The sequence below is a fragment of the Drosophila nasuta genome, chromosome 2R (genome assembly GCF_023558535.2).
Source record: "Drosophila nasuta strain 15112-1781.00 chromosome 2R, ASM2355853v1, whole genome shotgun sequence".
NCBI lineage: Eukaryota > Metazoa > Arthropoda > Insecta > Diptera > Drosophilidae > Drosophila > Drosophila nasuta.
In genome coordinates, this window is record NC_083456.1 from 12,076,445 (window position 1) to 12,102,548 (window position 26,104).

Below are 26,104 nucleotides of genomic sequence, written 5' to 3' on the forward strand. Positions count from 1 at the left end.
GCAAAATACAACAAAATAAAATAAAACTAAAACTTTTTCACATTTACATGCATCACATACATTCTTATGACTCTCTTGAGCGCGATTGTCTTAAACTGAGCCTGATAACCTGAGATTTTATACTGAGTGTGTTTACTGAGAGGCTTAGACTATAACCTGTATATTTCACATATAATACAGATGCAAAAATTGTTTACGTATGTATATGAATATCTATGTGTGCTAGTATTAATATCAATTGAGTTATTAGCTGTGGGGAAATAACATCGGGTTGCTATATAAATCCCAAGTCGTGAAGTAAGATCTAGTAATATTTTGTCTGTAAGGAAGATAGCAAGTGCTTGATAAAAATTGTATATATAAAATCATATAATCCAAAGGTATGGAATTATAGAATTTTCAGTGCGGATCACAAGGATAATGGAATAACTAGGATAACCCAACAGCTTTCGAAGTCAATGTATTCGTGCATGTTTGAGATAGCAAAAGATCTAGTGACTTACTAACTGGGAATACAGGCAAAGTTTACCAACAATTTCACAACAATCCACGATAAGACAAGGAAAATAAAAGTAGCACTGATAACTCTACACGAAGTGGGCCTGACCACTGCCAACATGCGAAGTGCTGATCAACGAATAGTTCAATCAATCGCGAACCGGCAGCGGAAAAGCAACACAGAAGTTGCAGTTCAACTTAGACAGGACTAAATATATTCCAAATTATTTTACAGCAATGACAGCTAATAACAGCTATGTGAGACCAGCAGATTTCATTGATCCTGGCCAGCCATCGCGATGCACCTGGCATCTGGGCACCAAGGAGGAGACGCCTCACACGCAACGTGGCATCGCGCATCCTCAGAAGATTACGCCAGACATCCTGCAGACCATTGGCTGCACTCCACTCGTCAGACTCAACAACATACCCACCAAGGAGGGCATTCAGTGTGAGATGTGTAAGTAGAGTGATATAATTATATTGCCACAGTCACGTCATCATCACGTTTCCAATGTGCTAATCGCGTTAATTGAATTCGTATCTTTGATTAGTTGCCAAGTGTGAGTTCATGAATCCGGGTGGCTCAGTGAAGGATCGCATTGCCTATCGCATGATACAGGATGCGGAGGACAAAGGACTGCTGAAGCCAGGCTACACCATCATTGAGCCCACGTCGGGCAACACGGGCATTGGCCTGGCCATGGCCTGTGCCGTCAAGGGCTACAAGTGCATCATAGTCATGCCCGAAAGGATGTCCAATGAGCGAGTCTACATACTACATGCTCTGGGCGCGCAAGTTGTACGCACTCCCAACGAGGCGCCCTACGATTCGGCGGAGGGTCTTCATTACGTGGCCCAACGGCTGCAGCGTGAAACACCCAACTCGATTGTTCTAGATCAGTTTCGTAACGCTGGCAATCCGCTGGCACATTATGACGGCACAGCTGCCGAAATACTCTGGCAGTTGGACAATAAGGTGGACATGGTGGTGCTTTGTACTGGCACAGTGGGCACCATCACTGGCATTGGCCGCAAAATCAAGGAGCAGGCTCCCAATTGTCGTGTAATTGGCGTCGATCCTTATGGCTCCGTGCTGGCTCGCCCCATGGAGATCAACAAGACTGATGTGCTGTCCTACGAGGTGGAGGGAATTGGCTACAAGTTTCCACCAACAGTCTATGATGGCACGGTTATCGATGAATGGGTCAAAGTCTATGATCTTGACATTTTTCCTTTGAGTCGTCGCCTCATTGCTGAGGAGGGTTTGCTCTGCGGTGGTTCCAGTGGTGGCGCTATGTTTGCAGCCTTGAAGTGTGCACGCTCCTTGAAGGCTGGCCAGCGTTGTGTGGTGATCCTTGCAGATGGAGTTCGAAACTACATGTCCCGGTTTGTATCAGACAACTGGATGGAGGCACGTGGCTTCAAGCAACTCGACAATCCTCATCGACACTGGTGGTGGGATGTCCCCATATCAAAATTAAAGCTGTCCAGTCCTGTTACCACGCTGCAGTCCAACACAACAATGGGCCAGGCTATTGAAATAATGCAACGGCATGGCGTGGATCAGCTGCCTATGGTTGACCAACAAACTGGGTATGTTACATAAACATTCAAGTGGTTCGATCGCCTTCTTATTTCATCATCCATTTGCAGAGCTGTTTTGGGCGTGGTGGGTCAAGAGACGCTCCTCAATCAGCTGGTCAGCATGAATCGGCAACTGGATGAGCCTGCTTTGAAGGCGATTAACAAACGTGTCGTTCGCCTGCCAGAGAGTGACATAGTTGGCAAGCTGGCACGTGTACTGGAAGTGGATCCCAGTGTGCTGGTTGTCGGGCAGAACGAGAAGATCTTGGCAGTTGTTACCAAAGCAGACATTATTGCCTATATATCCAATGGCAACTCCGTTCCTTGAAATTCTTGGTAGAGAAATAAATTACTAACTCAGCAGAGAAATACTTATTAAGAGACTTCATTCGAGGGAGTGTCATTAATTGAGGATAATAGAAAGAAATAAAGTATGTGTGCCATCTACAAAATTCGTATCACCGACCGATAAGTTGCGCAACAAAAACTTTTCCTACTTTTCCTACAATTACAGTTGTTATCGGTCGTTGTGTGAAGACCCCAAGATTAAGCTAATCAGCATATTTATAACAATTTAAGAAGGAACATCGCTCGTTGATATCAGTCTAAATATTGACTGTAAATTCAAAACAGTTGTAATAATAAAGTAAATGATAAGATAATTGGTTTTCCATTTGTGTCGGCCCATAATTGTCTGAGTTTGTTATCTGAGTATTGATATAAACTTGCTTGTTTATTATCCTCTTGACAAATATTGACCAAACTCAAATGTGCTGCGATAATACGATGAAAATATGGCAAATTAAATAAGCTACTAAAATAAACTATGGAAGGTAATGATTCAGTTCTTTGCTTAGCTCTAGACAACTGTTACATCCTTTTTTGCTATTTACTGATCAACAAGTAGTGGACTCTGGCAATGGATAAATATGATTTATAATATACCAACACGATTCCAAATTATATAAACAGATGCTTTTTAAAATTCCCAGCACTTATATAATTAAACTACGTCTTTGCTAACTATAGTTGATTACATTTATCTTAGTAATATTTTATCCAATTGAATCTTGCTTCTTGGGCACTATGCGAAGAGCTTCCAGTTTATTGTGAGACTTGGTGGTGAGATGATGCTGATAATGCTTTTGCAGCTTAAAGCTTTGCTCGCAAATTTCACAATTGTAATCACGACTCATCGTATGAACCATTTGATGGGCTCTGCAGTCACCTTTGGTCACAAATGATTTGTCGCAATATTCACATTGAAATGGCCGCTGACTCCCATCCATATGCACTCTGCAAATAGTAATTTAATTATTAGTAAAGACTAATGATTATATCAATAATTTGTTGGAGTGAATCTTACCTTTCGTGGGTGCTGCGATTGCTGCAATGGCGAAAGGATTTTCCACAGGTATAACGGCAAGGATACGGACGTACATTGTCATGCGTTCGCTTATGATTATTCAGTTCCGCAGTTGTGGAAAAAGCAGCGCTGCATAATTTACACTTGTGAGGTCGAGTCCCGGCGTGCCGTACGATGTGGTTACGCAGATTGAATCCAGTTGTGAAGTTCTTTCCACAAATGTGACAGATGTGCTCATCAGCCACACCATGAATTCGTCTTTTGTGCTTCTTAAGGAAGTGCCTGCTGTGAAACTTTTGACCGCATTCCTCGCACTTGTAGCCAAAATGCACGCCGATGCTCTTCAGATGCTCGACAAGCGGTGCCGAGTACTTGAAATCATGTCCACAATGTTTGCACACAAATCTGTAAAAAGCTTAAATACTCTGGATATTCGATTCAAATGATTAGAATACAAACCTCGTATGAAGCTGCATGTTGTGCGTCTGATGCATATGCATTTTGAGTAGATCTTGGCTAGTGAAAGTCAATCCACACTCATGACACTGCAATTTCAAAGTGTTGTCATCTTTTTTTAGTATATTTTTATTGGTAGGCGGTGCTGTTGGAAGTGGCAATGGCTGCACATCAACTTCTTCGTAATACTCTTCATTATCTGATATATCAATATCCTCTAATCGTACTTCATCTGTTTTCAAGTGTTCTTCGCTTGCTCTGTCTTGGGTAATGCTTAACGACTCTGGATAATCCATTTCTTCGGACTCCTCCTTCATGTGTACATTGATGACGATCTGAGACTGTGCGTCAATGCATGATCTGCGAAATTCAATAGACATCTCCAGATGTTGCTGGCAGAGACTGCAGATGAAATCGGAATGGTCGTCATCTTGTGTTAGCTGCACAAACAGAAATTGTTATAAATTTACATTGGGTTTCAGGGCCTCAGCTTACCAGCAGATCTGTCAGCTCCTTGATATCTTGCAGTATTGTATTGTTGTGAGGATCAAAGAGGTTTTGAGAAGTTTGAGCATCTTCTATTGGCTGTACACACGTTCGGCATAGCACTTCATCCATAACGATCTTTGGTTGCTGCTGCATTTCTTTCGAAGAACTTGTTAAATAGTAAATATCTTCGTCGAGTTCATCTTCTGCAGGATATTCCTCTTGCTCGTTCTCTTCATTGTCACCTTCTGCAATGTCATAATTTTCCAGATACTCCATATCCGTGTAATCTTCCACTATTGAGTCGGTCGAAGGAGTTTCATCCAAAGTAGAGTCGGACCTAAGAACGTTAAATAAAAATCAATTGGTAAATGAATAGTGAACCTTCTTTACCTCTTTCTTGACATTTCCTGCAAGAAGACCATGTGGGAAGCAAATTCCCAATGAATATCTGGAGTTTCAAGTGGATCCACATCGCCTTTATCAACATCATCGTCGCTGTCACCATCAACATTGAAGCGACTATTGGCTGCCTTGCAATGATAGCGATAACTCTGGCGCAATGAACGCCAAGCGACTTTGCATTCGTTTGCTAAACGAGCGACATTTAATTATTTATTTCCACTAGTGAATTAGTCACTCACACTCTCTGCCCATTTCAGCACCCACTGATTGCCAGGCCTCCTTAACACACGTTAGATCCTTGTGCTCACTGTCTCTCATGTCCCAGAGGAGACGTCGCAGTCTCACTGCTGCTATAAGTCGTATCTTGTCATTTTTCTCAAAACGCAACAACCTTTTACGATGCGCGCCGCGATTTGTGCATGTTTCTTTCATTTTGATGGGTAAATAATCACATTGAGTTACCACTTCACAACAAAAACCAGTAAATGTTTAATTACGTCCTTATTAAAAACAATACCTAATTAATAGCTCCAAACAAAATAAATACACTCTAATTAAAGACTTCTCTTAATAAGCAATATGATTTTTCCCAGCCCGATCAGCGTATGCTCCTTTAGTAGCAAGAAGAAGACCGGCTATTCACATTACAATTTAACAGCTGATTTAGTGCTTGTCATTAACGTGTGAATGTCGTTTATTTGAAATTCAAAATGTTACGAAATTTAATACTTATTAACTGGGACATTTTGCCTTGTGTATTTTCGTTCTTTGATGAAGTGCCAGATGTGACGAACGCAGAAACCATTGATCGCATTGCTCACAACTAAAATGGGCAAATATTATAGTGGTATATTAATATATTAACACAGTTTTCTTACTGAAATTTGCGATTATTTAAATGCACTCCCTCGTGCATTTTTCGAACTGATGTCGATCTGAAGGATTTATCACAATACCGGCAATCAAATGGCCGCTCGTTTGTATGAGTTCTGAAGGTCAAAATAAAAATTAATAAATTATTATTAATTAATTAAAGTGTAACTGGAGAAATCCTTAGCTAACCTTTCATGTACTGCTTTGCTGCTCGTGCCACGAAATGTTTTGTCACAATAACGACATGCATAAGGCCTCGCATTTGTATGCAGTATTTTATGGCGCAGCATTTCGTTTTGTGTATAGTATCTTCTTTTACAGATATCACATTCGAATTTCTTTTGATCGGTGTGTCGTAATAAATGCAGTTTCAAGTATGTGGATGATTTGAATACTCCGCCACATTGATCACAAATCCAGGACTTTAAATGGCGATTATCTCGCCTCTTAGCTTTTGACTTTATCGTATTTTCAACATAAATTACGTCTGATTTAGTTGTTTCAGGTACTTCTTCTTCGATGTCGGACTCTTGTATTATCTCATATTCTTCACTGCTCTCATTATGTTGAGAGTCTTCGTCACCTACATTTGGATTCGATTCATAGTCATGGTTTAGCTCGTTGCGTTTATTTAAATCTTTTATAGCCGCCAATAGTTTTCGATGAGTTCTTTGACAAATTGAACGGAATTGAAGTATTTGGTCCAAAATAGTTTTACAGCGTAAACAAATGAAATCCGGCAAAATGTTGTCATATTCCATCTACCATTATATCAATGCAATTTATAAATATACAAGTAGAAATGGCTTCATTATTCGATCTGCTTAACGAAACTTACCCACATGTCGGCAATGTCTTGAATTAATGCTACTAATTGGAAATTCGATTCTTCAAATAGATTGACATCAAATTCTTTGTTTATTGTTGTACCACAAGTGCGGCAGTGTGTGAGCAATTCATCCATTATGAACTATTTATTTTAAATGTTTTCCTTTGCTGCAAAAACTGCAGCAAGATTGTTATTTATTTTTGCGTGAATGGCAATAATATGGAACAGCTGGCTTCGATTATGGCGAAACGCCATTTCCATTGTATCTATAAGTAAAAAATACCAAAATGTTTTTGTATTTTGTAATTGTCAATCCCAACTTTTAATATAATTTAAATTTATTTTGTATGTGGATTAATGATCAAAAACATAATCTAGACCATCTCCAAATTTGTTTTTCTTTTATACATAAAGCTAGATCTCTTAGGGTATTTTTCGACGTAAAATAGTATCTTCGGTTACGCACTTACGGTCGCACTGTTGTCAGTAAGTAAATATTTTTAGAAAAATGATGCCGCTTCAGTGCAGAACTTGTGCAGAACCCATTTTTAACGCAAATCCAAGAAACTTATTTAATCATGAGAACGAGGACATTAGACAAAACATCGAAGCTCTTACGGGCATCAAGGTAGAATTTAATTGACGGCTTGCAATGTCCCAGATATTGATTTAAAATCCTTTCGAAAAATTTACAGCTCTCTTTTGATTACCGCCTGCCAAGTCATATTTGCTCCTGCTGTTACCTGGACTTGGACCATTCAATGGCATTTCGCTTGCGCTGCTTGGATGCAAATACCAATTTGTTAAGCCATAAGCATTCGCACTCGGAAGATTTACACCATTTAGATCCATTAAATAAAAATGAAATCATTGAAGTGCCAAACAATACAAAGAGCTTTGAAGGAAAAACAAATATGAAGATTAGTGGACATATATCTAAATCAAACCACCTTAATCCTCGAGTACGAATTAGGCGTTTCCAAAATCCAGTAAAGAATGGCACAAAACCATGTCGCAGCACTACTGAACAGGATGACTCCAAACCAATGTATGATATTGCCGTGGCAATCAGTGAAAATATTAAAAAAGCCAAGAAAAAAAAGCCGCGTGTTACGTCTTCGGAAAAAAAGTACATTTGCCATGTATGCGGCTGGGCATTTAGTGATTTGAGCAACATGAAGGATCATGCGTTGCGTCACTCGGGCATCAAGAAGTTTCAGTGTCAAGAGTGCATCAGTAAATTTTTCACACGTTCTCAATTATTGCTTCATGTTCGCGTTCATCATAAGGGTGAAATGCCTTTCGTATGCAAATATTGTGGAATGGGTTTCCGCAATAGTCCCAGTCGATGTCGTCATGAACTGTAAGCAGTTAATGTCACTATATAAAGTTAATTGTAAACTGATATATTATTTTCCATTCCAGAAAGTTTCATGCGAATCAATTACCATTTGCATGCAACATTTGTCCAAAAGCGTTTGTTAGCAAAATCAGCTTAAACAATCATAAACAGACTCATGAAACAGGCGAAGTGATTTATCGGTAAGTTTTTCAGAAGTGTATATGACAGGCAGATAAATAATAATTCATACTTTTTAGTTGTGAGCCGTGTAATAAGACATTTAAGGCACCTATCTACTTAAAAAATCACTATATAACAGCACGTCATCGTCGAGTTCAGGAAGCCCATGAAAAAACGACATCGTCTGCCGAAGTAGAAGAGAACATTTATAGCGATGATGATATTGACTTTGAGTTCGCAGATTCAATTATTGAAGAGGTTGATGAATAAATATTTTACTAGTATTTATGCAGTTTTCATTTATTTATACTTCTATATAGAAATTCGAATGTTTAAATGCGCGCCTTTAACTTGCTATTCACACCATTGCGCTGCTACACACGCATGCCATTCTCGTGTTTGTTTACATACAACAAAAAAACAGCTCTGTCTGACGTCTAAAATCGGAGTTGATGCATAAAAACATTGCACATTAAACGAAGACGCTTTTTAAAAAATGTCTATGCAATGCCGAATGTGTGCTGAAAAGATATTTAATCCGAATACCAAAAACCTTTTCGACGACGATGGCGATGAAATTGTATTAAACATCCAAACTTTAACTGGCATCCTGGTAAGCTTCTTACAAAACAACACCACAAAAAAAGGACGTTAAGCAACATGTGTTTATCCTAAACTGCAGTTAAGAGAAGACATTCATATGCCGAACTATATTTGCGGCTGCTGTCATTTGGATTTGTGTCACGCAATCGCATTTCGCGAGCGTTGTTTGCAAACGGAGCAGTCGTTTCAGCAGAGGAAACTGGAAAGAATGAGGCTAACAGTTTCAAACAGAGGCATCCCAAGGGAGTCTATGTTATCGAGTCCTAAAGCAAAACCTTCACATTCTGTAGCACATCGTCTTCAAACACAGCAACAACCAATACCAAAAGAGAAATTATTCACAAAAGATAAATACTCTAAAGTAAACACTCCTGTTGCGGCTACACCAATGGGTTTAAAGCCCTTGAATAGTTGGAGCAATAGTGAGGACAACCTGAGCTCGTCATGTGATGAAGTGAACGATTGGAGTGCCGACGAAGCAGGTTCCGAAGCTCCAGTGCCACAACAATTGCCCTCAACTGATGGTGATGTTGATTTTAAAGTGAAGCGTACAGAACCAACTGAAAGTGTTGATAAAACCAAGAATAAAACGACCAACATCTCGAGCATCAAAAAAGATGATAAGTTAGACAAATTCATCTGCGAATTATGCGGTCTCCAATCGAATTCAATCGCCAACCACGAGCTACACATGAGACGCCATAGGGGTGAGAAGAATTTCAAGTGTGAGGAATGCGGCTCTGAACACTACTCCAAATATCTGATGCGATTGCATATTCGTGTGAAACACAAGGGCGAAAAGCCATTTGCCTGCAAATTTTGTGATGAACGCTTCCACTCGGGCAGCACACGGATTCGCCATGAAAGGTAATATTTAGAATTGTTTCCTGGTAATTCATAAATTTAATTAATATATATACTATTGTAGAGTGCGTCATATTCGAGATTGGGCGTTTGAGTGCAAGATTTGCGGCAAAAAGTATTTGACCAAGTCATGTTTGAATAAACATAAATTTTTGCACACAGGTCTGCGTCCTTATCGGTAAGTTTTTTTTTGGATGAATAATTTGGGGCTACATAAATAAAAGTAATAAACCACATCTTTGGAATAGACTTAGCATTAAACAAAATAATATAACTGCTCTGATATTATTTGAGGTTTACTTTTGTCCTAAAGCAATAATAATAATAATTTTTTTTAAATATTATATTTAGTTTTTATATATAAAACAATTATAGCTTTTATTGAATCATATAATTGTTATCCTAGAATTCATACAATTTAATGTACCTGAATCCATAATTTTCATTATTGTCCCTTTTTTTAGCTGTGATCTGTGCAATGTGGCCTTTCCTCGAAGACCTGGTTTAAGGATTCACTGTCGTACAAAGCAGCATCAGAAGCGAGCCAGCGAGGCGCACATAAATCCAAATGATGTTCTCAATGCTGCTCCCACCGTGGTCAGCAATGACGAGACTAACGTGGCCAACGAAGCAATCCCGTTTCCAGACTCACTATTGGCGGAGTTAGATGTGTAAAACGAATGAATAAGGGTATCTCATGTGCTGTGGAGCCTAAGATATAAGCGGCAGTCACACGGAAACGCGTGTAACAGCTGTACTTATTTGCCATTCGCATTTGTTTGTTTATTACAAATTTTAATCGAAGCAAAAACACATTTTTAAGGCTGGCTAAAATAAAGCAATATATTTTACAAAAAAATAAAAATGTCACAATTAATTTTGTGTAGAACATGTGGAGAAAAGATTTACAATCTCAATGCTAAAAATCTCTTTGGTCCGGAAGGTAAAACTCTTTTAAATCAGCTATACATGTTGACGGGCATCTACGTAAGTCTTGGAGTAATTGTTAAATAAAGTAAATATTTAAATGCGTATTCTTTATGTTTGTAGTTAACCGAGGAACCAGACCTGCCAAAGCACATTTGTGCTTGTTGCCATTTAGATTTGAACCATTCAATCAGCTTCCGAGAACGCTGTATCCAAACAAACAAATATTTGCGAAATGGAAAAGGAGCAACAATATCCGATCCACTTACTACAGAAATGGAGAATACAGAGATTGTAATGAGTGAGCAGCAAGCAAATCATATAGTAAGCGAACATAAACGTAAGCAAATGCAAATTGCCGTTAGCTGCAAGCCAAGCAAAAAAACAAAGTCCAAAGCAGAGACAAATGCAACAGATGAGCAACCGTTCAGTAGAGCAGCGCTCCAATCAAATTGAGCGCGTAAGTTCAAAAAAAATTAAAACAAATATTACAAAGAAAGATAAATCAAATACCAAGACCTATGTGTGCGATCAATGTGGCCGATACTTCACCGATGCCAGCAATCTAAAAATTCACATTGTGCGACATACGGGAATAAAGTCATTCGAGTGCCAGGAATGTGGTGAAAAATACTACACAGGACATCTGCTAAATTTGCATATTCGCGTCAAACACCAAGGTGAAATGCCTTATGCTTGCAAGCATTGTGAGCAACGATTTTATACCAGCACCTCCCGTTCCCGACATGAACAGTAAGCATAACAATACAAGTACTATGATTTATTATATTAATTTTTTTTTTTTAGACTACAACATATGCGTGATAGGGCCTATGAGTGTCGTGTGTGTGGCAAAACATATCGCACTAGATCCTGCTTGAATAAACATGAATTTTTGCACACTGGTGAACGACCATATCGGTATGTTTAATATGGAATCTTTAACTATTTGATCTAACAATGATTTTTTCATTTCAGTTGCGAAGTTTGCAATGTTGCATTTCCTCGAAATACAAATTTAAAATTACACTATCGCTCAAAGCAACACCAAAAAAAAGCTGCTCAGGTTCAAGGCGAAGATTTTGACGACTTGGAAGAGGATATTATTGTGGAACAGGAAGACTTGGAATTTGCCGAATCAATTATTGAGGAATTGGATGAATGAAGCGGACGAAATCAAGTCGCTTAAATTCATAATCGTTAGAAGTAAATGGTACAATTTGTAATAGAACATTTTTTGCGTTGTTTAAATTAAATAATTCTGATTATTAAATAATAAATTTAGTAATAAAATAAATATACCAAATTGTTAAATAGCAATTCTATGTGATACAATCCTATAGTTGAAGGCGATGACATTCACACAATGCATGTTTGAATTGTAAATATGACATTCACACAATACAACAACTTGTTTAACGTAATAACAGCCCTGTTCTTATATGGATAAACATAAACAAACGCCAACAAAACAAACAAAATATAAAAATGTCTGAGACATTTCGCTGCCGGACTTGTGGGAAACGAACTCATCGACATAAATTGAAACAATTATTTGATGACGACGATATTCTGCAGAAAATAAAGATTCTTACTGGTATTTGGGTAAGAGATAATAATGTCTAGGGTGCAGAGAGAATATTACTGTTTATTTATTCATTTTAGCTAACAAAAGAATTAAATGTACCTAGTATAATTTGCTCAAATTGCTTAACTAACTTAAATAATGCCATTGAATTTCGAACCCGCTGCATAAAAAGTAATCGGCTATATCTGAAGGGAGGCTGTTCTTTCAAAGGAAATTTAGAGGACAATATTGATGATCCTTTGGCTAATGAGGGCATGAAAATTGAGCTGGAGGACAAAGTAGATGCAATTGAAGTGGAGTTTAATCAAAATTTGCCCTACAAAGTAGTTACATCGCAAAAACACTCACCAAGGGTCTGCTTTTGCGATCTATGTGGTGGATGTTTCGTGGATGAAGCGAGTTTAAGTCAACATCGTCAGCATCACTGCAGTTTAAAGGACGAGGATGAACAGAGTGATAGTAATTTAAATAAAACTGAGCCGATTTTATATTCTAACCATTTGTTGCTAGATGACACTTCAAACCAGACTCGCCATAATTCGTTAACTTCTAAAAAGATTAAAAAGCCAAGGGATTTCTTTTGTGATCATTGCGGAAGACATTTTAATGACAATGCCAACTTCAACCGTCACGTTCAGCGACATTTAGGTGTGAAACGATATACTTGTGAGGAATGCGACTATAAAGATTATTCGAAGCATTTGGTTAATTTACACACACGCATTCAGCATCGAGGAGAGCAGCCATATGCCTGTAAATATTGTGGCAAACGTTTTGTAAATAGTATGGCACGATTACGGCATCAAAGGTAATTAACAATGCTCAATAATTTAATTCATATTTGTATTAACATTCGTTTTTCTTTCCAGATCCCATGTCGAGCATGTAGAGACTGAAACCAAGATTGTGACGTACACTTGTACCTTATGTGGTAAACATTTCGTAAATAAAAGTACTTTGGAGAAACATGCCATTGTGCACACCGGTGAACAACCATTCTAGTATGTCTTTATAATATTTTCCTTGATTGTCACTGATTTTATTGCCTATATTGTTTCAGCTGCGAAATTTGTTGCATTTACTTCAATCGAAAGTCAAGCTTACAAACACATTATCGCTCTAAGACTCATCAAAAGAAAGCAACGTCTAAGTTGGATGAAACTGGTGTTGACTCTGATTAAGCAAATATCTATATATATTATATAGATTTACACAAAATAAAATTTTAAAATAACCGCTTAACGCAACGCTGTGTTATCGATTATTGCTTGTTACCAGTTGCAAATGTTACCAAGCCTATGAAGAAAGCAGTATTTTTTTGAAAACCAAAACAGTATATTCTCAAATGCAGCTTGCGGTCACGCTATCGACGTCACAAATAAAATAATAATTTGCATTAAAAAAATGAAGTGCGCGGTGCATAACTGCACAAATAAATTCAAGTCGCGTCAAAAACATTCACAACAATATAGCTTTTTTAGCTTTCCAAAGAATCCAGAAACTTTAAAAAAGTGGTTTTTGTTTTGCCGCAAGAACAGTAAAGACAAACTAAAGAGCTACCTCAAGAGTGTCATATGCAATGAGCACTTTAAAGAGGAAGACATTCAGGGAGGATTACAATTTCAAATGGGTTTGTTATTGTTTACGATGTAATGCAGTATTCAATACTCAAAGCCTATTTTTCAGGCCTATGCTCGAAGCGTACACTGAGACCAGGCGCAGTGCCGTGTATCAATAAAAATGATATTAGTGAGGCTGAACGTGAAAAGTCGGAGAAACTTAAGAATCAAAAGCTGGTCGCTGAACTGCTCGAGGAGGCGGAAGCACGTGAGGCAGCCGAGGCCAGTGGAGAAATTATAATTGCCCCCGATTTTGTGCGCAATACAGGCATTGTCTCAGTGCCGGATTTTGTCAGCGCCACGGGAAATGCTTTCGTTTCATTTACGCCCATGCCTACAGAAGCAGATCCCTTGGCAGAGGAGCAGGCTGGGCAGCAGTTGAAAATAGTAGTTGAAGTCAGTCAAAAGGATGAACTAGCAACACCATTAATTGAGCAGCAGAAATGTCGCACTTGTGGTCGTTGCTTTGTCGCTGATGATAAAGCGAAAGATCTTTGCTGCGAAGAAAATGCTGTGATGTTGTATCACATTGAAGTCATAACGGGAATTTGGGTAAGGTATAAAAGTAATAACTAATTTATAGTTTATTTAAAATGTTAGAGTCAGCTAACTTATAGGCGTCTATTCTTTGGAATATTTTATATTTAATTTACGATTCGATTTAAAGGAATTTTAGTAGTGTAGTTGTGAGTTTTTTTTTAAATATTTGAGTAATAACTATTCCTTAAAAATATGGGCATTGATATATGTATATATTTATGACTATGAATTGAGAAAGTGGTTTAGACCTTGAACTAATGTGTTCAAATTTATTATTGCAGATACAATGTCCCGAAGAAATTTCACGCTTCATGTGTGCCAATTGCGTGGACAACTTGCGCATCGCAATCGAGTTCCGCGAAACTTGTATTCGCACAGAGCTTCAACTTCAAGGTGGCGACGATGTGGATCTTGATAGCCAAATTAAAATGGAGGTGGCTAATTGCAAGAATGGGGAGGCAACACAGACGCTTGACAATAACAACGACAACAGCAGCGATATGAAAGCGGAGCAATATGTTACAATACTGTCAGCAGAAGGCGAAAGTGAGCAAGCCACTATTATTGTGGAGCCTATGCCAAATGCTATAATTAGAAAAACGGGTCAGGTGCAACATCCGGGCTCAGGAGATTCGAATAGCATTGCGTTGGGGGCGCAGATCTATGAAGATCTTTTAAACGAATACAGAGGTATGGATAAGCTGCCACGGCCCCGCAAAAAGAAGGTAGTATCAACGCCAACGCCCATACCAAAGACGCCAGTGATTAAACAACGAAAGCGCCGAGTTCAGGAAAAGAAACCTAAGCGCACAAAGCGTACGAGAGAAGAGAAAAATCGCATTCGTCGTGAACAGATCAGAGCACTACCACTCAATCATGTGTGCGATCAATGTGGTGCCTCGTTCCGAGTGCGTTGTAATCTAACCATACACATGCTGCGCCACACGCGCACCAAGAACTATCCTTGCCCCGAGTGTCCCAAACAATTCTATGACGCTTATATGAGAAACATGCATATCCGTGTCCGACATCGCGGCGAACTACCATTTGTCTGCAACTATTGCACGAAAGCGTTTAGTTCATCGAATACTCGTTATCTGCATGAAAAGTAAGGAAAATTATTAATTGATTTAAAAAAATAACCAATTATTTTGTCTGATACAGAAACGTTCATGGAGCATCGCCACGTATTCACCGCAATGTCAATAAATTGAATCAGCGGCTCGAGATTAAGGAGAAGCCACCGCTGCCAGCACAGGAATCACAGCCTAAGGAAAATGTTCGTCATTATTGCAACTATTGTGACAAGAGCTATGCAACAAAATATGCGTTAAATGGTCATATTAATCTACACTTGGGTCTGACGCCCTTTAAGTGCAAGCTCTGTGAAATGCGATTTGCGGATCCGCAATCGAAAAAAAAGCATGAAATGAGGCACGACAGCAAGCGGCCCTTCGAATGCGATATTTGCCTCAAGGGATTCTATGTGCGCAGCAAACTGAAAGAACATGAGCGCATTCATACCGGTGAACGTCCTTACAGGTTCGATTTAATTCTTACATTATCTTAAACATGTTTTACTAAACATTAATTGTCGATTTCAGGTGCGGCATTTGTGATGCATATTTTCGGTACAAGTTCAACTTGTATTCGCATCAGTTTAGCAAAATGCACAAGGATAATCTGCAAAAGGTAGAAAAAGAGCAGATTGTAGAAGACTCAAGTTAAATAGAAAGGGAATTAGACTAATATTTGTATATAATTTAAGTTAAAAAAAAAATGCACAAATGGAATAGTTTTATTTTGATATGAATAGAAGTCTCAAAGTGGCACATCTTATGATTCCTTTTGTTTTAATTGAAACTTTTTGTTTTTGCGACGTTCATTAGCAATGTGGTTCGAGGAATTTAGGTGCTGTGTGAGATTCCCAGCACGCAGGAACCAAAGATCACAGACATCACAGCTGCAGATTTATAAAAACAAATGTGACAAAACAACATTGATTACTGAGTGAATATAACTTACTGAAAAGTGCGTTCGCCGCGTTTGATCACCTCGGTTTTGGACTGCGGTGCTCGTCCTTTCTTACACGCCTCGCTGCCAAAGGAAGATCGAGATTATATCGTAAACTCTTTTTTTAAAAGTAAACTCACCGTTCGTGACGCACTCGCGAGCTATTTGTACTGTATTGTAAACCACAGAAGGTGCATTCATATGGTCCCTCTGTGTGCTTCAGCTGATGTCGTCTTAACAAATGCAATGTGTAGCATTTCTCGTTACATTGCTTACACTCGTAGTTTTTTGTGCCCGTGTGCCGCAAGAGATGAACATTCAGATTGCTGCCATCCTTGAACTGGCGGCCACAGTGCTCACAGATACAGGGACGAGCCGATGCCCACTGCCGTTCACGGTCCACAATACGTTTGGGTTGTTGCTCATCCGTAAGCTTAATGTACATAGTTCTTTTGCCCACACGCATTGTGTACTTGCGGGATTCAAGCTTGCTTCTCACTGCTTTGTTTGCCTCGAGCTTAGGTTCTTGTGCATGGCCAATAACAGGAACATCCACGACTTGCGCCTCTTGGGTAGTCCCATCAAAAGGTAAAGAGGCAACGTCGTAGTCTTCGCTTTCAGTCTGTTGATGCTGGACATTCTCTGCGTCCTCCTCGTGCAGATTGTAATGCTCCTCCCCCGCTGGTTCTTCCTTAATGTTCACCGGTTCCTCTTCTATTCGCAGCGGGTCAGCCGTAACTTTACAAGCTTCTTGTAATATCGCTGGTGAAATGCCATCGTTCGCGCTCAACTTATTTTTACGTCTGGTGAGGAATGCTTCAATTTTGGCACAACGTTTACGAAACGTGCTTAGCTTTTTCAGCAGCGTTTGGCAGTCGTTGCACATATAAATTGGAAACCCGACAACATTTTCTACCTATGAAGGGGGAAATGGAGCTGTTAGTGTTTGTAATTCACTGAGTTTTTAAGTGGTTTTATTTTGTCAGTACCCAGCAGTTGGAAATTGTGCGCACCAAGTGCAGCAGTTGACGGCCCTGTGTCGAAAAAATGTTGATACAATTTTCTATATTCACTGTTTTGCCGCAAGTACGGCAAAAACTTTCCATATTCGACAAAAATTTAAATAAAACTTCAATTGGTCAAGCAGCGTATTTTGTTTATTTGTCGGCAGAGGCAGCGTGGCAGCATTTGATTAGCCAATATATGCCGAATCCAGTCAACAATATATAAAATACTAGACTCCCATATTCCAGAAGCAAGAAAATACTAAACTTCATTTTACAATATGTATGCAACAAAAGCGAACGTTAAAAAGTAATCAGTCCTATTAAATGAAATTACAATGTATTACAAAAAAATTCTATATTTTAATTTTTAAATTATAAAATGTAAATTGTATATTCCTGCATACAAAATTTATATAAATATATAAAAACATTAATTGACCTGACATAATAGTCGAACACACACAATAGTCCAATATTTAGTTATGATTAGATTACTTATAATAGAGCTAAGTTTCTTAAAATAGTTGTTAATTGGACTCGATTCGACAGATTAATTAGACTCCTTTAAGGTATCATCTCCATTGGCTTTCAAAGCGTGTAGTTTTGATTTCAAGTGAGCCTTCAAATGTGTACTTCGTTGAAAGTTCTTGTTACATATCTCGCAGCTGTGAAATTCAGTAATAATTAATCTAAAGATATTTTGTTTAAAATTAATTACATACAAAAATGCTCGGATTCCGTTATGTATTAAAATATGACGTTTAAGATCCGATGCAGAGATGAACTCTTTCTCACAATAGTCGCACGAAAAAGGACGCAAATTGGTGTGATGGCTGAAAAAATTAAAAAATAAATTAATTGACTATGTATCCATGTAGGTAGATTCAATTACCGTTCGTGAACGGCACGTGATGTGCTGTTGTGAAACGTTTTATTGCAGTATTTACAGCCATAAGGACGTTCGCCCTGATGCACGATTCGTTCGTGGAGCTGCAGCAAGTGATCTGTGTAGAATCGTTTTGAGCATCGTTGGCACTCAAAGTTCTTGATGCCCGTGTGCCGGATCATGTGCAGCTTAAAATTGCTCTGATCTGTGAAATGTTTGCCACATTGATCACAAATGCAATCGCGGCGTCGTTGTTGTCGCTTGCGTTCAACGATTTGCTCCTCTGTCAGATTTTTCCAGCTTCTATAGCGTTTGACTCTAGGTGTATTCGTTATGCAATCTTCTCTGTGATTCTTGTTTTCTTGATTGCTTGAACATAACTGTGTGTTCTCTGTTATCGTCTGTTCATCAACTTCTATAGCTTAAATAAAAACGTTTTTATATAATCGCAATATAAAATATATTTGTGTTATACCATTGGGGCTGAAATCATTGTCTAGATCTGAAATGATTTCTTCCTCTGAATCTTGACATTCACTACTATACGTATCTATGCTTTTTACTTCGTTCTTTACGATGGCAGTCAAGAAGTCCGGATCCATGTCGCTATCATCCTCACCATCATCATTTGTACTAGCTACTTCCAATTCCACCAAATTATCTGCAATGTACTCGTTAGGTTTGGGAAAGATTTTCTCGAAAACACTGCTTATTTCTTCCTTCATGTGTTCTTGACCATCATCATCATCATCTGATTGATGTTCGCTCAACAAGCTCTGGAGTTGTTCTTGTGTCCTGTTGCAACGTTCTCGAAATGTTTTTGTATGGAAAATTGCACGCTTCACGTCAACGAGACAACAAGCGCATATGTGCATTGGTAGACCAGGAATTTCTTCTAGCTATAAGCAACAATAAATTGTAAATATAATTTGGAAACGCATATTGATTGCACTTCAACTTGCCGCAGCTCCAGCTATCATTTGAATGTTGGACAGCACTTGAAAGTTTTCAGTCGCGAAGATATTCGTTGGATTGTTATTATAAATAACTTTAGCACATGTCCTGCATTGTAGTACCATTTTGTTATTGTTTAATAAAGAAGATGTATATTTATATTATTATTTGTTATTAAAACAACCAAACAACATTTTCTAGTTGGAAATATAAACAGCTGATCACAGCAGAGCACAGGTGAAATATGCCAAAAATAGTAAAATTATGCATCGATACTTCGATAAGTGTAATAAATGAAAGTATCGATTTTTTGTATAATCGATACCAATTTTTATTTGAAAAAATGAATGGATGTGGGTGTTTCAAGTAAATATGTTTGAAAACGAAAATCATACACACCTGCTCATTAAATTAATCAACCATATTATTAATATGCACGAGAAAAAGTTCTGCATTTGCTTGGGCCAAATTAATTGGACATTGTCGTGAGCCTATTCTAAACTATCTTCCTGCAGCTGTAATCTTTGTAGCTTTACGTCTGAGTGCGCATAGGAAGTCACAGACGCAAACTGAAGGAACAAGTAAAATACAAATTAAATGATTAATGTAAATAACATCTTAAATTTGTACTTTTATTTACAATAAGTATTTATATTTTACAATTAAACATAAGAATTGATGACTAATATATCTCAGAGTGTCGAGTTGGTTCGTTATTGGATTGCAGAGCTCTCACAGTTTGCTGATGGGTCATAGTTCCAATGTGCTGCTCCAGCTGATGCTTGCGGGAAAATGTTTTATTGCACGGCATGCATCTGAAATGATTAATTAGTTGTAATATTACAATATTACATTTATAAAAGCAGTTTCTCGTACAAGAAAGGTTTTTCGCCCGTATGAGTCAGCATATGATTCTTAAGGACGTTCGAATACGAAAAGGATTTGCCACACGTTATACAGCTAAACGGGCGTTCATTTGTGTGCGTTCTAGAAAAAGAATAGATAGCACTCTTTGAGTTAGACATACAAAATATTTAGTTGTCATCCTACCTTTCATGTCGGATGTTAGAGCTGCGATCCGCAAATGATCGCGAACAGTATTTGCATGTAAACGGTTTTTCCCCTGTGTGAACGCGAATGTGGCGATTCAACTCTGAGGGACCAGCAAACGTTTTAGCGCAGATTCTGCAAGAGAAACCAATCCCAAATTATATATTGAAGGAATTATGATATGTTTTAGAATAGAAACCTACTCGCACTCGAATGGCTTTTCGGCCATGTGCCGACGCATATGTATGTTGAGTGCAGCCCTTTTTGAGTAGATGTTGCCGCATATTTCACACATAATATTCGTCGAGGTCTCCTCACTGGATTTGTTAACACTTGTGCCAGCATTTGTTGTTGCTATTGCTTTGCCTTGACCACCATTCTTCAGCACAGAATGCGTTGCAGTTCGTGGCCTTCCGCGGCCACGTTTATTGTGTCGCGTTTTACGCACTTTTGGTTTCCGTAAACGCTCGCTGGGATTGTAATCACTATCACTGGCATTGCCCAGCAATAGGTTCTTATCATCTAATTCACCGGATTCCTCGAAATCATCGTATACTGTTTCCGTGTCCGCCGCCTCAATCGTATCCTCCAAACGTTCTTCCAGCATGGTGCCAAACTCAATGTCTTCGTCGGCATCGATAAACTCGTTGGTCGCCGCCTCATAAATGTATTCCACAGACTCGCTATCCAATTGTGTGGCATCGTCGGAGGGTTCTAGCTTTAATTCGGCCTGCAAACACCAGCATAGCTTTTATTTTTGATTGGAAATTATAAGGGTGACGCTTTACCTTAACAACGCTGCTGGCGAAGGTTCGTTCACTTTCTTGGCACAACTCACGGAATTTATAGGCGCTGGTCAGGTTGCTGACGCAACTACAGCAGAGAAGGCTGGGCATGTCCTCCAGGGGTGGCAGCTGCAAATCAAACGCATAGATCAACGATATATGAATATATATATTTATAGAAGCATACCTTAATGCTGCCGATTTCTTCTATTTTGCGGACCAGTGGACACTGGGCGTTCTGATTGTCATAGAGGGGTGTCATGGTATCTACATTCATATCTTCCGTTAGACATATTCGACATATCATGTACTCGGGCATCGTTTCAAAACTGTTCTTAACAATAATAATAACAAACAACAATGTGAACGATAATAAGGCGTCTTTCTTATATTATTTTTGCAGCTAGTTCTCAGTTTTTCTTTTGACCGTACTTCTGTGTGACCGGAGTGTGCAATCATTTTTCTAGTATTTTTGGTTTCTTGCTTTTTTAATATATTCAAGTAAATATTTTGTACGTTTATTTTTTTTTTATATATATAAAAGTAATTCAATAAATTAACGGATGACTTGTTTTTTTAATGTTCTACACACGGTTGCCAGATTTGGCTCTTTTGAGGCAAAGTTCTTTCCGCTGAGAAGTGGAACATTGTTTCACTGCTAAAAAATTTTGAATACCTCTGCGAATCAGAGTTCGACAAAATAATAAATCAGTGGAAAATGCTGATGTTATGAAACGATACATTAAAAAAAGAAACTGATATAGTTTTATTTTTGGATAACATACATGTTCGATCGCACAAAGATTTAAATTAAGATAAGATAAGATACTCATGATATGTCTGACAAAGACTTTAAAAGAAAGCTGAATATGTTTGGTCTCAGAATGACTTAAGCCTTAGCTGTTAAGCTGTATTATTGCAGAAAAATGGTTTATCTATGTTTTTATATTGCTTTCGTATAATAAAAGTTAAATAAAAATCAAAATAAATGTTAAATAAAAATTTGGGTCTTTTTTATTAAAATTGGCTAATTTTTAATCTTTTTTTTGGCTCGTTAAAAATTTTTGAAGTGGCAACCGTGGTTTTACAACAATAATAATATTTGCTGAGCCACTTTCAATGCAAGCAAAGTGGCTCATTCTTTAGAGCATTTTGATAGGTGCTATATTTCAATTGGTCTGCAATTTGACGTACTGCCTCATCCTCAGTAAATTGATATTTGTCCATAAACAAACGAATTATCCAAAGTGGTAATAAAGCGTTTATAATAAGAGTTCCATGCGGCTGCAAATTTAGTTCTTTAGTTCTCTTCAGATATCAACTAAAAATTAAAAACTTACGCCAGATTTGCAGTAAACTTCACCGAGTTTCTTAATCATGTTGGAACGTATAGTTTCATTTAAGATATGCATAATATGGCAATGATCAATGGACAGGTAATTTGTGGTTTGAAACTTATGCTGCCTTTCCTCGAATACCTGATCAAAGTTAACCCGATATTTCTCAAATGTGTTCAAAACTGTTGCCTCGTCCATGTCCTCCAGTAGTCTGTGAAACGAAACAAATATATAAAAAATGTTCAATTGCAATTAATGTGCTTAAGAGAACTTACAGTATATCTACTTTACGTGGCTTGGGAACATCGAGCATTTCGTTGATTTTCCGAAGAGCTTCTCCATTGAGTTGCACAATTGGTGAAGGTTTTATGGTTTTTATTTTTTTTGAACTAGAGTCATCTTTTTGTACGGAATCTTTTATCTTGTGCTTACTTGACTTTTCTTTGCTGTAGATTGAAGATTTTCTTTAATATAAAAAGCTGCAGTTGAGTTTGAATGAAATTTTAATAATACCTCATGACATATTCCCTGTAACGATCTGTCTTTATTGGAGAACGAGGTGAGCGACGTTCTTGCTTTGCTTCTCTAGAATTTGACCTTGAAGCAATAATGTTCAAATATTTATTAATATTTTAAAGAAACTTAAACCTTACCTTGAACGCGGACTCTTTAAGCGCTTTGATCGCGTTTCACGCGACATGTGTTCACTTTGGGTGATTGACTCCGAGATCTTTTGTTGTTTACTATCTAGCGACATCGATCTTCGGTCTCGGGAGGATAATGACGATGGTGGTATTTTTCTCGACGATGAAGCTTTTTGGCTGCTCTGCAGCTCGCTTTCCATCGTCTTACTAGACCGTCTAGTGTAGAGGTTGTAACAATATAATCTACATTGAAAGTCGTTTATTATAATTCTTACGAGGTTGAATTGTTTCTTCCCTCAGCATCCAATTGAGTTCGTTTAAATGGCACTCTCTCGTTACTCTGGATAATGATATCCTCGTGCGACATGTATTGCAGCACTATCTCAAGGCCTAAGTTCACTTTCGATAACTCATCATCGTTCAGCAGCTTCTCTGATGCGGGCAAATACTGCTGTGTTGCCTTTATTGAAACCTTAAAATTGTCAACTTGCATGTTGACTTTTAGCTTGCATGCTTCACGCTTCCAGTTACCAATGTCTGCCAATGTTCTTTGCAAACAGCTCTCCAATCTGCTCCAACGCGCCGCTGTCATCCAGTTGTAATCATTTTCCGGCTCTTTATATTTGTATAACTTTACAACATCCGGTAATATTTTGATTGTACACAATATTTTATGTGACCTAAACTAGAGATTGATATGTAATATTATTGCAAAAATGCATAAATGCAAATCGAACTCATTGCACTTACTTTATATTGCTGTAAAATCACTTGAAATTCACCGATGCTGCAGAAGTTCATTTTGCCGGCGAGCAACTCAAACAAATGAAAACAATAACACTATAGTAAGTGACCATTCGCCTGGCATCGTGTCATCAATAATCGCGGGAATATTTGGAGCTCTTATCGATATACAACAAAAATTAATTATTATTTTGCAAGATATAAATATAATTGCAATTTGACACTTCTATAAAAAATCAAAATTAAAAATTACATTTTTAATTACCAATTGGGTAGATCTGATTAGCGTACTATTTTCACACTCAGGCTGAAAAGTATGGTAATATCGATAACAAATTTTAAAACATCGGCGTGCTTTTATTGCATTTTTTTTCAATATACACAAGAACATGATACAAAATACACAAGTCCCGACGGGACTCCCTTGTATAATTGTACCATGCACAAGAAGTAGGAAATCTTTTTGGATGCTCGATTTTTTTTTGTTTTATTAGACCGTCTAGTGTAAAATTCATAACGATATATTCTAATTTGAAAGTTCTTTATAAAAATTAATTAATAATTAAATTGTTTGAAAATTTCGCAACAATTCAATATCGCGTGCCTAAACGCTTAGCTCTATCTCCTGCCAACAACTGCTTATCTAAAGCTTATCAGGTCGATTGGTGGATTTCCCGCTATAGACGGGGAAGCATGACAAGCCTCGAATTTCAAGTGGTTCAACATGAGTGTCTATTTGACGAGCTACGTAGGCATGGGTCTGATCTATGAAGATATTATTAGGATGTACCCATTTCAACAGTACTTCAAGCTGGCCGAGCAGCATTTCAACTTTATCGTTCACAGTGACAAAGCAACTCAATTGAGGAATTGCGCGAGTTTCTACATGAAATCCTTAATAATGCAACCTGGATTGATAAAAGAGACTCGCAAGGAGGCATTGTTAAAAGAGACAACGATGGCATCCCGCATAGGCTCATGTAGACTCGTTTACACATAACATTTCATAAGCAGGTCCATGAACAACATATAACCTATGCCTCACCAAACAAAAACAAGTAAGAAAGCTACAGTCGAGTGTGCTCGACTGTGAGACACCCGCTACCCATTTTGAATAAAAGCAATATATTTTGAAGTATAATTCTCAAAATATACCTAATATACTAAAAAATTCCAAAAAATATACCAAATGATATATGTGGTATATCAATATAGTATCGCATTCAAAATATGTATACCATAGACGGCACAATATACCAGATTGTCAGCCAAAGCAACTAAGACCCCTAGTAAGTAGGCGTTTTTGCCAATACAAAATTATTTCTTTAATAACTTCGACAATTTTTATCTGATCGCAACCAAATTTTCAGGAATCATAACTACTACAGTTGTTATTGTATGTGGGCATTTCCTGAAAATGGTAAACCACGACCGAAAAAAAAAATCTTCACATTCATCGTATTTTTTTGTATAATATCATAAAGAAATATCCAAATTTTCATAATACAATGGATCCATAGCATATCTTAGTTGTTTTTCTAACAAAATTTTCATGAAAACTGAAAAAATGTAATTTTTTCACTTTTAGCTCCTTTTGTATGCATTTTTTTGTTTTATTATTTTACAAGGACAACATAGCATATGTTTGCTTTTTTCTACGAAATCTCTTAATAGCAATCCAATAATAAGATAAAAAATGCAAAGTGAGCGAAAAAATGTTTAATTAACTGTTAATTTTTATTTTGCTTCTTATCTATGTTCAAATCGTACGTTCGCGACCGAAAACATCATTTTATTGTAATTGCTTTGCAATAAGTGCAAGCAGGTGGATGAAACTTCGTGTGTTAAGTTATTTTGGTATATATATTTTAAATATAAAAAATCGTTGGGGTTACTCTAATCAATCTTTTTTTATTGATTGTCAAAGTAGCGTACGTTCGCGATCTTACCTATAAGCATATGTCGATTTTTACTAGCGTTGCATGGATTTAAAAAAAAAAATTATTTTGTTTTTGTTTTTGAAAAAACTATGTCGTTTGCAGTTACTTATTACTTTTTAGTTATTACTTATTACTTATTACATATTTTTCTTGCTATTAATAAATTTCAGTACATATTTCATATTTAATAAAAATTTATTTTTTTGCTTTAAATGTTATTAACATTAAATTGAGTTAAATCCGTTTGTTTTTATGAAATATGAAGTTATTAATCAAAAAAGGATTGGTAAAAATAAAAATTTAATTAATAATACAACATAGAAAAATCGTACGTTCGTGACCCGTACGTTCTTAACTTAATTAAATTAAAAAGAAATAAATGGAGATATATTCTTGGGAATAGACTAGATAGAAAGCTATATGAATCTATTTTAAAAGTAAAGTTATTGCTTTAGATTATTCCGTCTCAATTCGCAGAGTTTTGCATTTTACTATATTAAGCCAAAGTCGACTTCCATTTTGCGTACGTTCGCGACCGCATGTTTTTTGACAATATTATGAAAATTAAAAATCAATAAGCC

The 26,104-nt window shown here is 37.4% G+C and overlaps 11 protein-coding genes across 15 annotated transcripts; 5 read left to right on the plus strand and 6 right to left on the minus strand.

Moving 5' to 3' along the window:
* The first annotated feature begins 284 nt into the window (after positions 1-284).
* LOC132786199 (cystathionine beta-synthase-like protein) lies at positions 285-2,886 on the plus strand. 2 transcript variants are annotated; one of them, XM_060792659.1, is made up of 4 exons: positions 285-380; positions 734-958; positions 1,053-2,094; positions 2,155-2,886. In XM_060792659.1, exons 2-4 carry the CDS (start codon positions 736-738, stop codon positions 2,411-2,413), a joined length of 1,524 nt encoding a protein of 507 aa, XP_060648642.1. In that variant the 5' UTR covers positions 285-380; positions 734-735; the 3' UTR covers positions 2,414-2,886. The 2 variants fall into 2 exon arrangements, with proteins under 2 accessions (XP_060648642.1, XP_060648641.1); XM_060792658.1 differs by lacking the exon at positions 285-380 and having other exon boundaries at positions 485-958.
* Positions 2,887-2,990: 104 nt separating this feature from the next.
* On the minus strand, positions 2,991-5,448 carry LOC132786196 (zinc finger protein 529-like). The gene is made up of 6 exons (XM_060792656.1): positions 5,038-5,448; positions 4,787-4,985; positions 4,403-4,733; positions 3,911-4,347; positions 3,452-3,856; positions 2,991-3,381 (listed from the first exon to the last, which is right to left on the minus strand). Exons 1-6 carry the CDS (start codon positions 5,228-5,230, stop codon positions 3,141-3,143), a joined length of 1,806 nt encoding a protein of 601 aa, XP_060648639.1. The 5' UTR covers positions 5,231-5,448; the 3' UTR covers positions 2,991-3,140.
* Positions 5,449-5,649: 201 nt separating this feature from the next.
* Positions 5,650-6,735, minus strand: LOC132786209 (transcription factor Ouib). The gene is made up of 3 exons (XM_060792671.1): positions 6,510-6,735; positions 5,861-6,432; positions 5,650-5,787 (listed from the first exon to the last, which is right to left on the minus strand). The coding sequence occupies exons 1-3, from the start codon at positions 6,633-6,635 to the stop codon at positions 5,673-5,675; spliced, it is 813 nt and encodes a 270-aa protein (XP_060648654.1). The 5' UTR covers positions 6,636-6,735; the 3' UTR covers positions 5,650-5,672.
* A 273-nt stretch (positions 6,736-7,008) lies between these two features.
* LOC132786206 (zinc finger protein 724-like) lies at positions 7,009-8,306 on the plus strand. Its single transcript, XM_060792668.1, has 4 exons — positions 7,009-7,128; positions 7,196-7,863; positions 7,926-8,042; positions 8,100-8,306. The coding sequence occupies exons 1-4, from the start codon at positions 7,009-7,011 to the stop codon at positions 8,290-8,292; spliced, it is 1,098 nt and encodes a 365-aa protein (XP_060648651.1). The 3' UTR covers positions 8,293-8,306.
* A 74-nt stretch (positions 8,307-8,380) lies between these two features.
* Positions 8,381-11,694, plus strand: LOC132786202 (transcription factor Ouib-like). Its single transcript, XM_060792662.1, has 7 exons — positions 8,381-8,635; positions 8,705-9,492; positions 9,554-9,667; positions 9,954-10,476; positions 10,540-11,169; positions 11,224-11,337; positions 11,395-11,694. Exons 1-4 carry the CDS (start codon positions 8,519-8,521, stop codon positions 10,162-10,164), a joined length of 1,230 nt encoding a protein of 409 aa, XP_060648645.1. The 5' UTR covers positions 8,381-8,518; the 3' UTR covers positions 10,165-10,476; positions 10,540-11,169; positions 11,224-11,337; positions 11,395-11,694.
* Positions 11,695-11,833: 139 nt separating this feature from the next.
* Positions 11,834-13,276, plus strand: LOC132786205 (gastrula zinc finger protein XlCGF8.2DB-like). 2 transcript variants are annotated; one of them, XM_060792667.1, is made up of 5 exons: positions 11,834-12,021; positions 12,082-12,463; positions 12,515-12,812; positions 12,874-13,005; positions 13,065-13,276. In XM_060792667.1, the coding sequence occupies exons 1-5, from the start codon at positions 11,905-11,907 to the stop codon at positions 13,183-13,185; spliced, it is 1,050 nt and encodes a 349-aa protein (XP_060648650.1). In that variant the 5' UTR covers positions 11,834-11,904; the 3' UTR covers positions 13,186-13,276. The 2 variants fall into 2 exon arrangements, with proteins under 2 accessions (XP_060648650.1, XP_060648649.1); XM_060792666.1 differs by having other exon boundaries at positions 11,836-12,021; positions 12,082-12,812.
* A 36-nt stretch (positions 13,277-13,312) lies between these two features.
* LOC132786194 (zinc finger protein 236) lies at positions 13,313-15,995 on the plus strand. The gene is made up of 5 exons (XM_060792654.1): positions 13,313-13,634; positions 13,691-14,175; positions 14,445-15,271; positions 15,328-15,705; positions 15,768-15,995. The coding sequence occupies exons 1-5, from the start codon at positions 13,409-13,411 to the stop codon at positions 15,889-15,891; spliced, it is 2,040 nt and encodes a 679-aa protein (XP_060648637.1). The 5' UTR covers positions 13,313-13,408; the 3' UTR covers positions 15,892-15,995.
* LOC132786208 (zinc finger protein 420) lies at positions 15,756-17,373 on the minus strand. 2 transcript variants are annotated; one of them, XM_060792669.1, is made up of 4 exons: positions 17,166-17,373; positions 16,317-17,092; positions 16,189-16,260; positions 15,756-15,846 (listed from the first exon to the last, which is right to left on the minus strand). In XM_060792669.1, the coding sequence occupies exons 1-4, from the start codon at positions 17,280-17,282 to the stop codon at positions 15,819-15,821; spliced, it is 993 nt and encodes a 330-aa protein (XP_060648652.1). In that variant the 5' UTR covers positions 17,283-17,373; the 3' UTR covers positions 15,756-15,818. The 2 variants fall into 2 exon arrangements, with proteins under 2 accessions (XP_060648652.1, XP_060648653.1); XM_060792670.1 differs by lacking the exon at positions 15,756-15,846 and adding an exon at positions 15,986-16,126 and having other exon boundaries at positions 17,166-17,309.
* Positions 17,374-17,564: 191 nt separating this feature from the next.
* On the minus strand, positions 17,565-19,268 carry LOC132786203 (transcription factor Ouib). Of its 2 annotated transcripts, none has more exons than XM_060792664.1 (5): positions 19,032-19,268; positions 18,545-18,968; positions 18,076-18,484; positions 17,906-18,016; positions 17,565-17,848 (listed from the first exon to the last, which is right to left on the minus strand). In XM_060792664.1, exons 1-5 carry the CDS (start codon positions 19,146-19,148, stop codon positions 17,734-17,736), a joined length of 1,176 nt encoding a protein of 391 aa, XP_060648647.1. In that variant the 5' UTR covers positions 19,149-19,268; the 3' UTR covers positions 17,565-17,733. The 2 variants fall into 2 exon arrangements, with proteins under 2 accessions (XP_060648647.1, XP_060648646.1); XM_060792663.1 differs by having other exon boundaries at positions 17,566-17,848; positions 18,076-18,490; positions 19,032-19,266.
* A 356-nt stretch (positions 19,269-19,624) lies between these two features.
* On the minus strand, positions 19,625-21,316 carry LOC132786204 (transcription factor Ouib). Its single transcript, XM_060792665.1, has 6 exons — positions 21,046-21,316; positions 20,862-20,987; positions 20,277-20,803; positions 20,074-20,208; positions 19,900-20,010; positions 19,625-19,838 (listed from the first exon to the last, which is right to left on the minus strand). Exons 1-6 carry the CDS (start codon positions 21,175-21,177, stop codon positions 19,706-19,708), a joined length of 1,164 nt encoding a protein of 387 aa, XP_060648648.1. The 5' UTR covers positions 21,178-21,316; the 3' UTR covers positions 19,625-19,705.
* Positions 21,317-21,845: 529 nt separating this feature from the next.
* Positions 21,846-23,699, minus strand: LOC132786200 (uncharacterized protein CG4951). Its single transcript, XM_060792661.1, has 7 exons — positions 23,590-23,699; positions 23,115-23,524; positions 22,849-23,055; positions 22,709-22,792; positions 22,471-22,641; positions 22,199-22,406; positions 21,846-22,142 (listed from the first exon to the last, which is right to left on the minus strand). The coding sequence occupies exons 1-7, from the start codon at positions 23,638-23,640 to the stop codon at positions 21,975-21,977; spliced, it is 1,299 nt and encodes a 432-aa protein (XP_060648644.1). The 5' UTR covers positions 23,641-23,699; the 3' UTR covers positions 21,846-21,974.
* Positions 23,700-26,104: the final 2,405 nt, after the last annotated feature.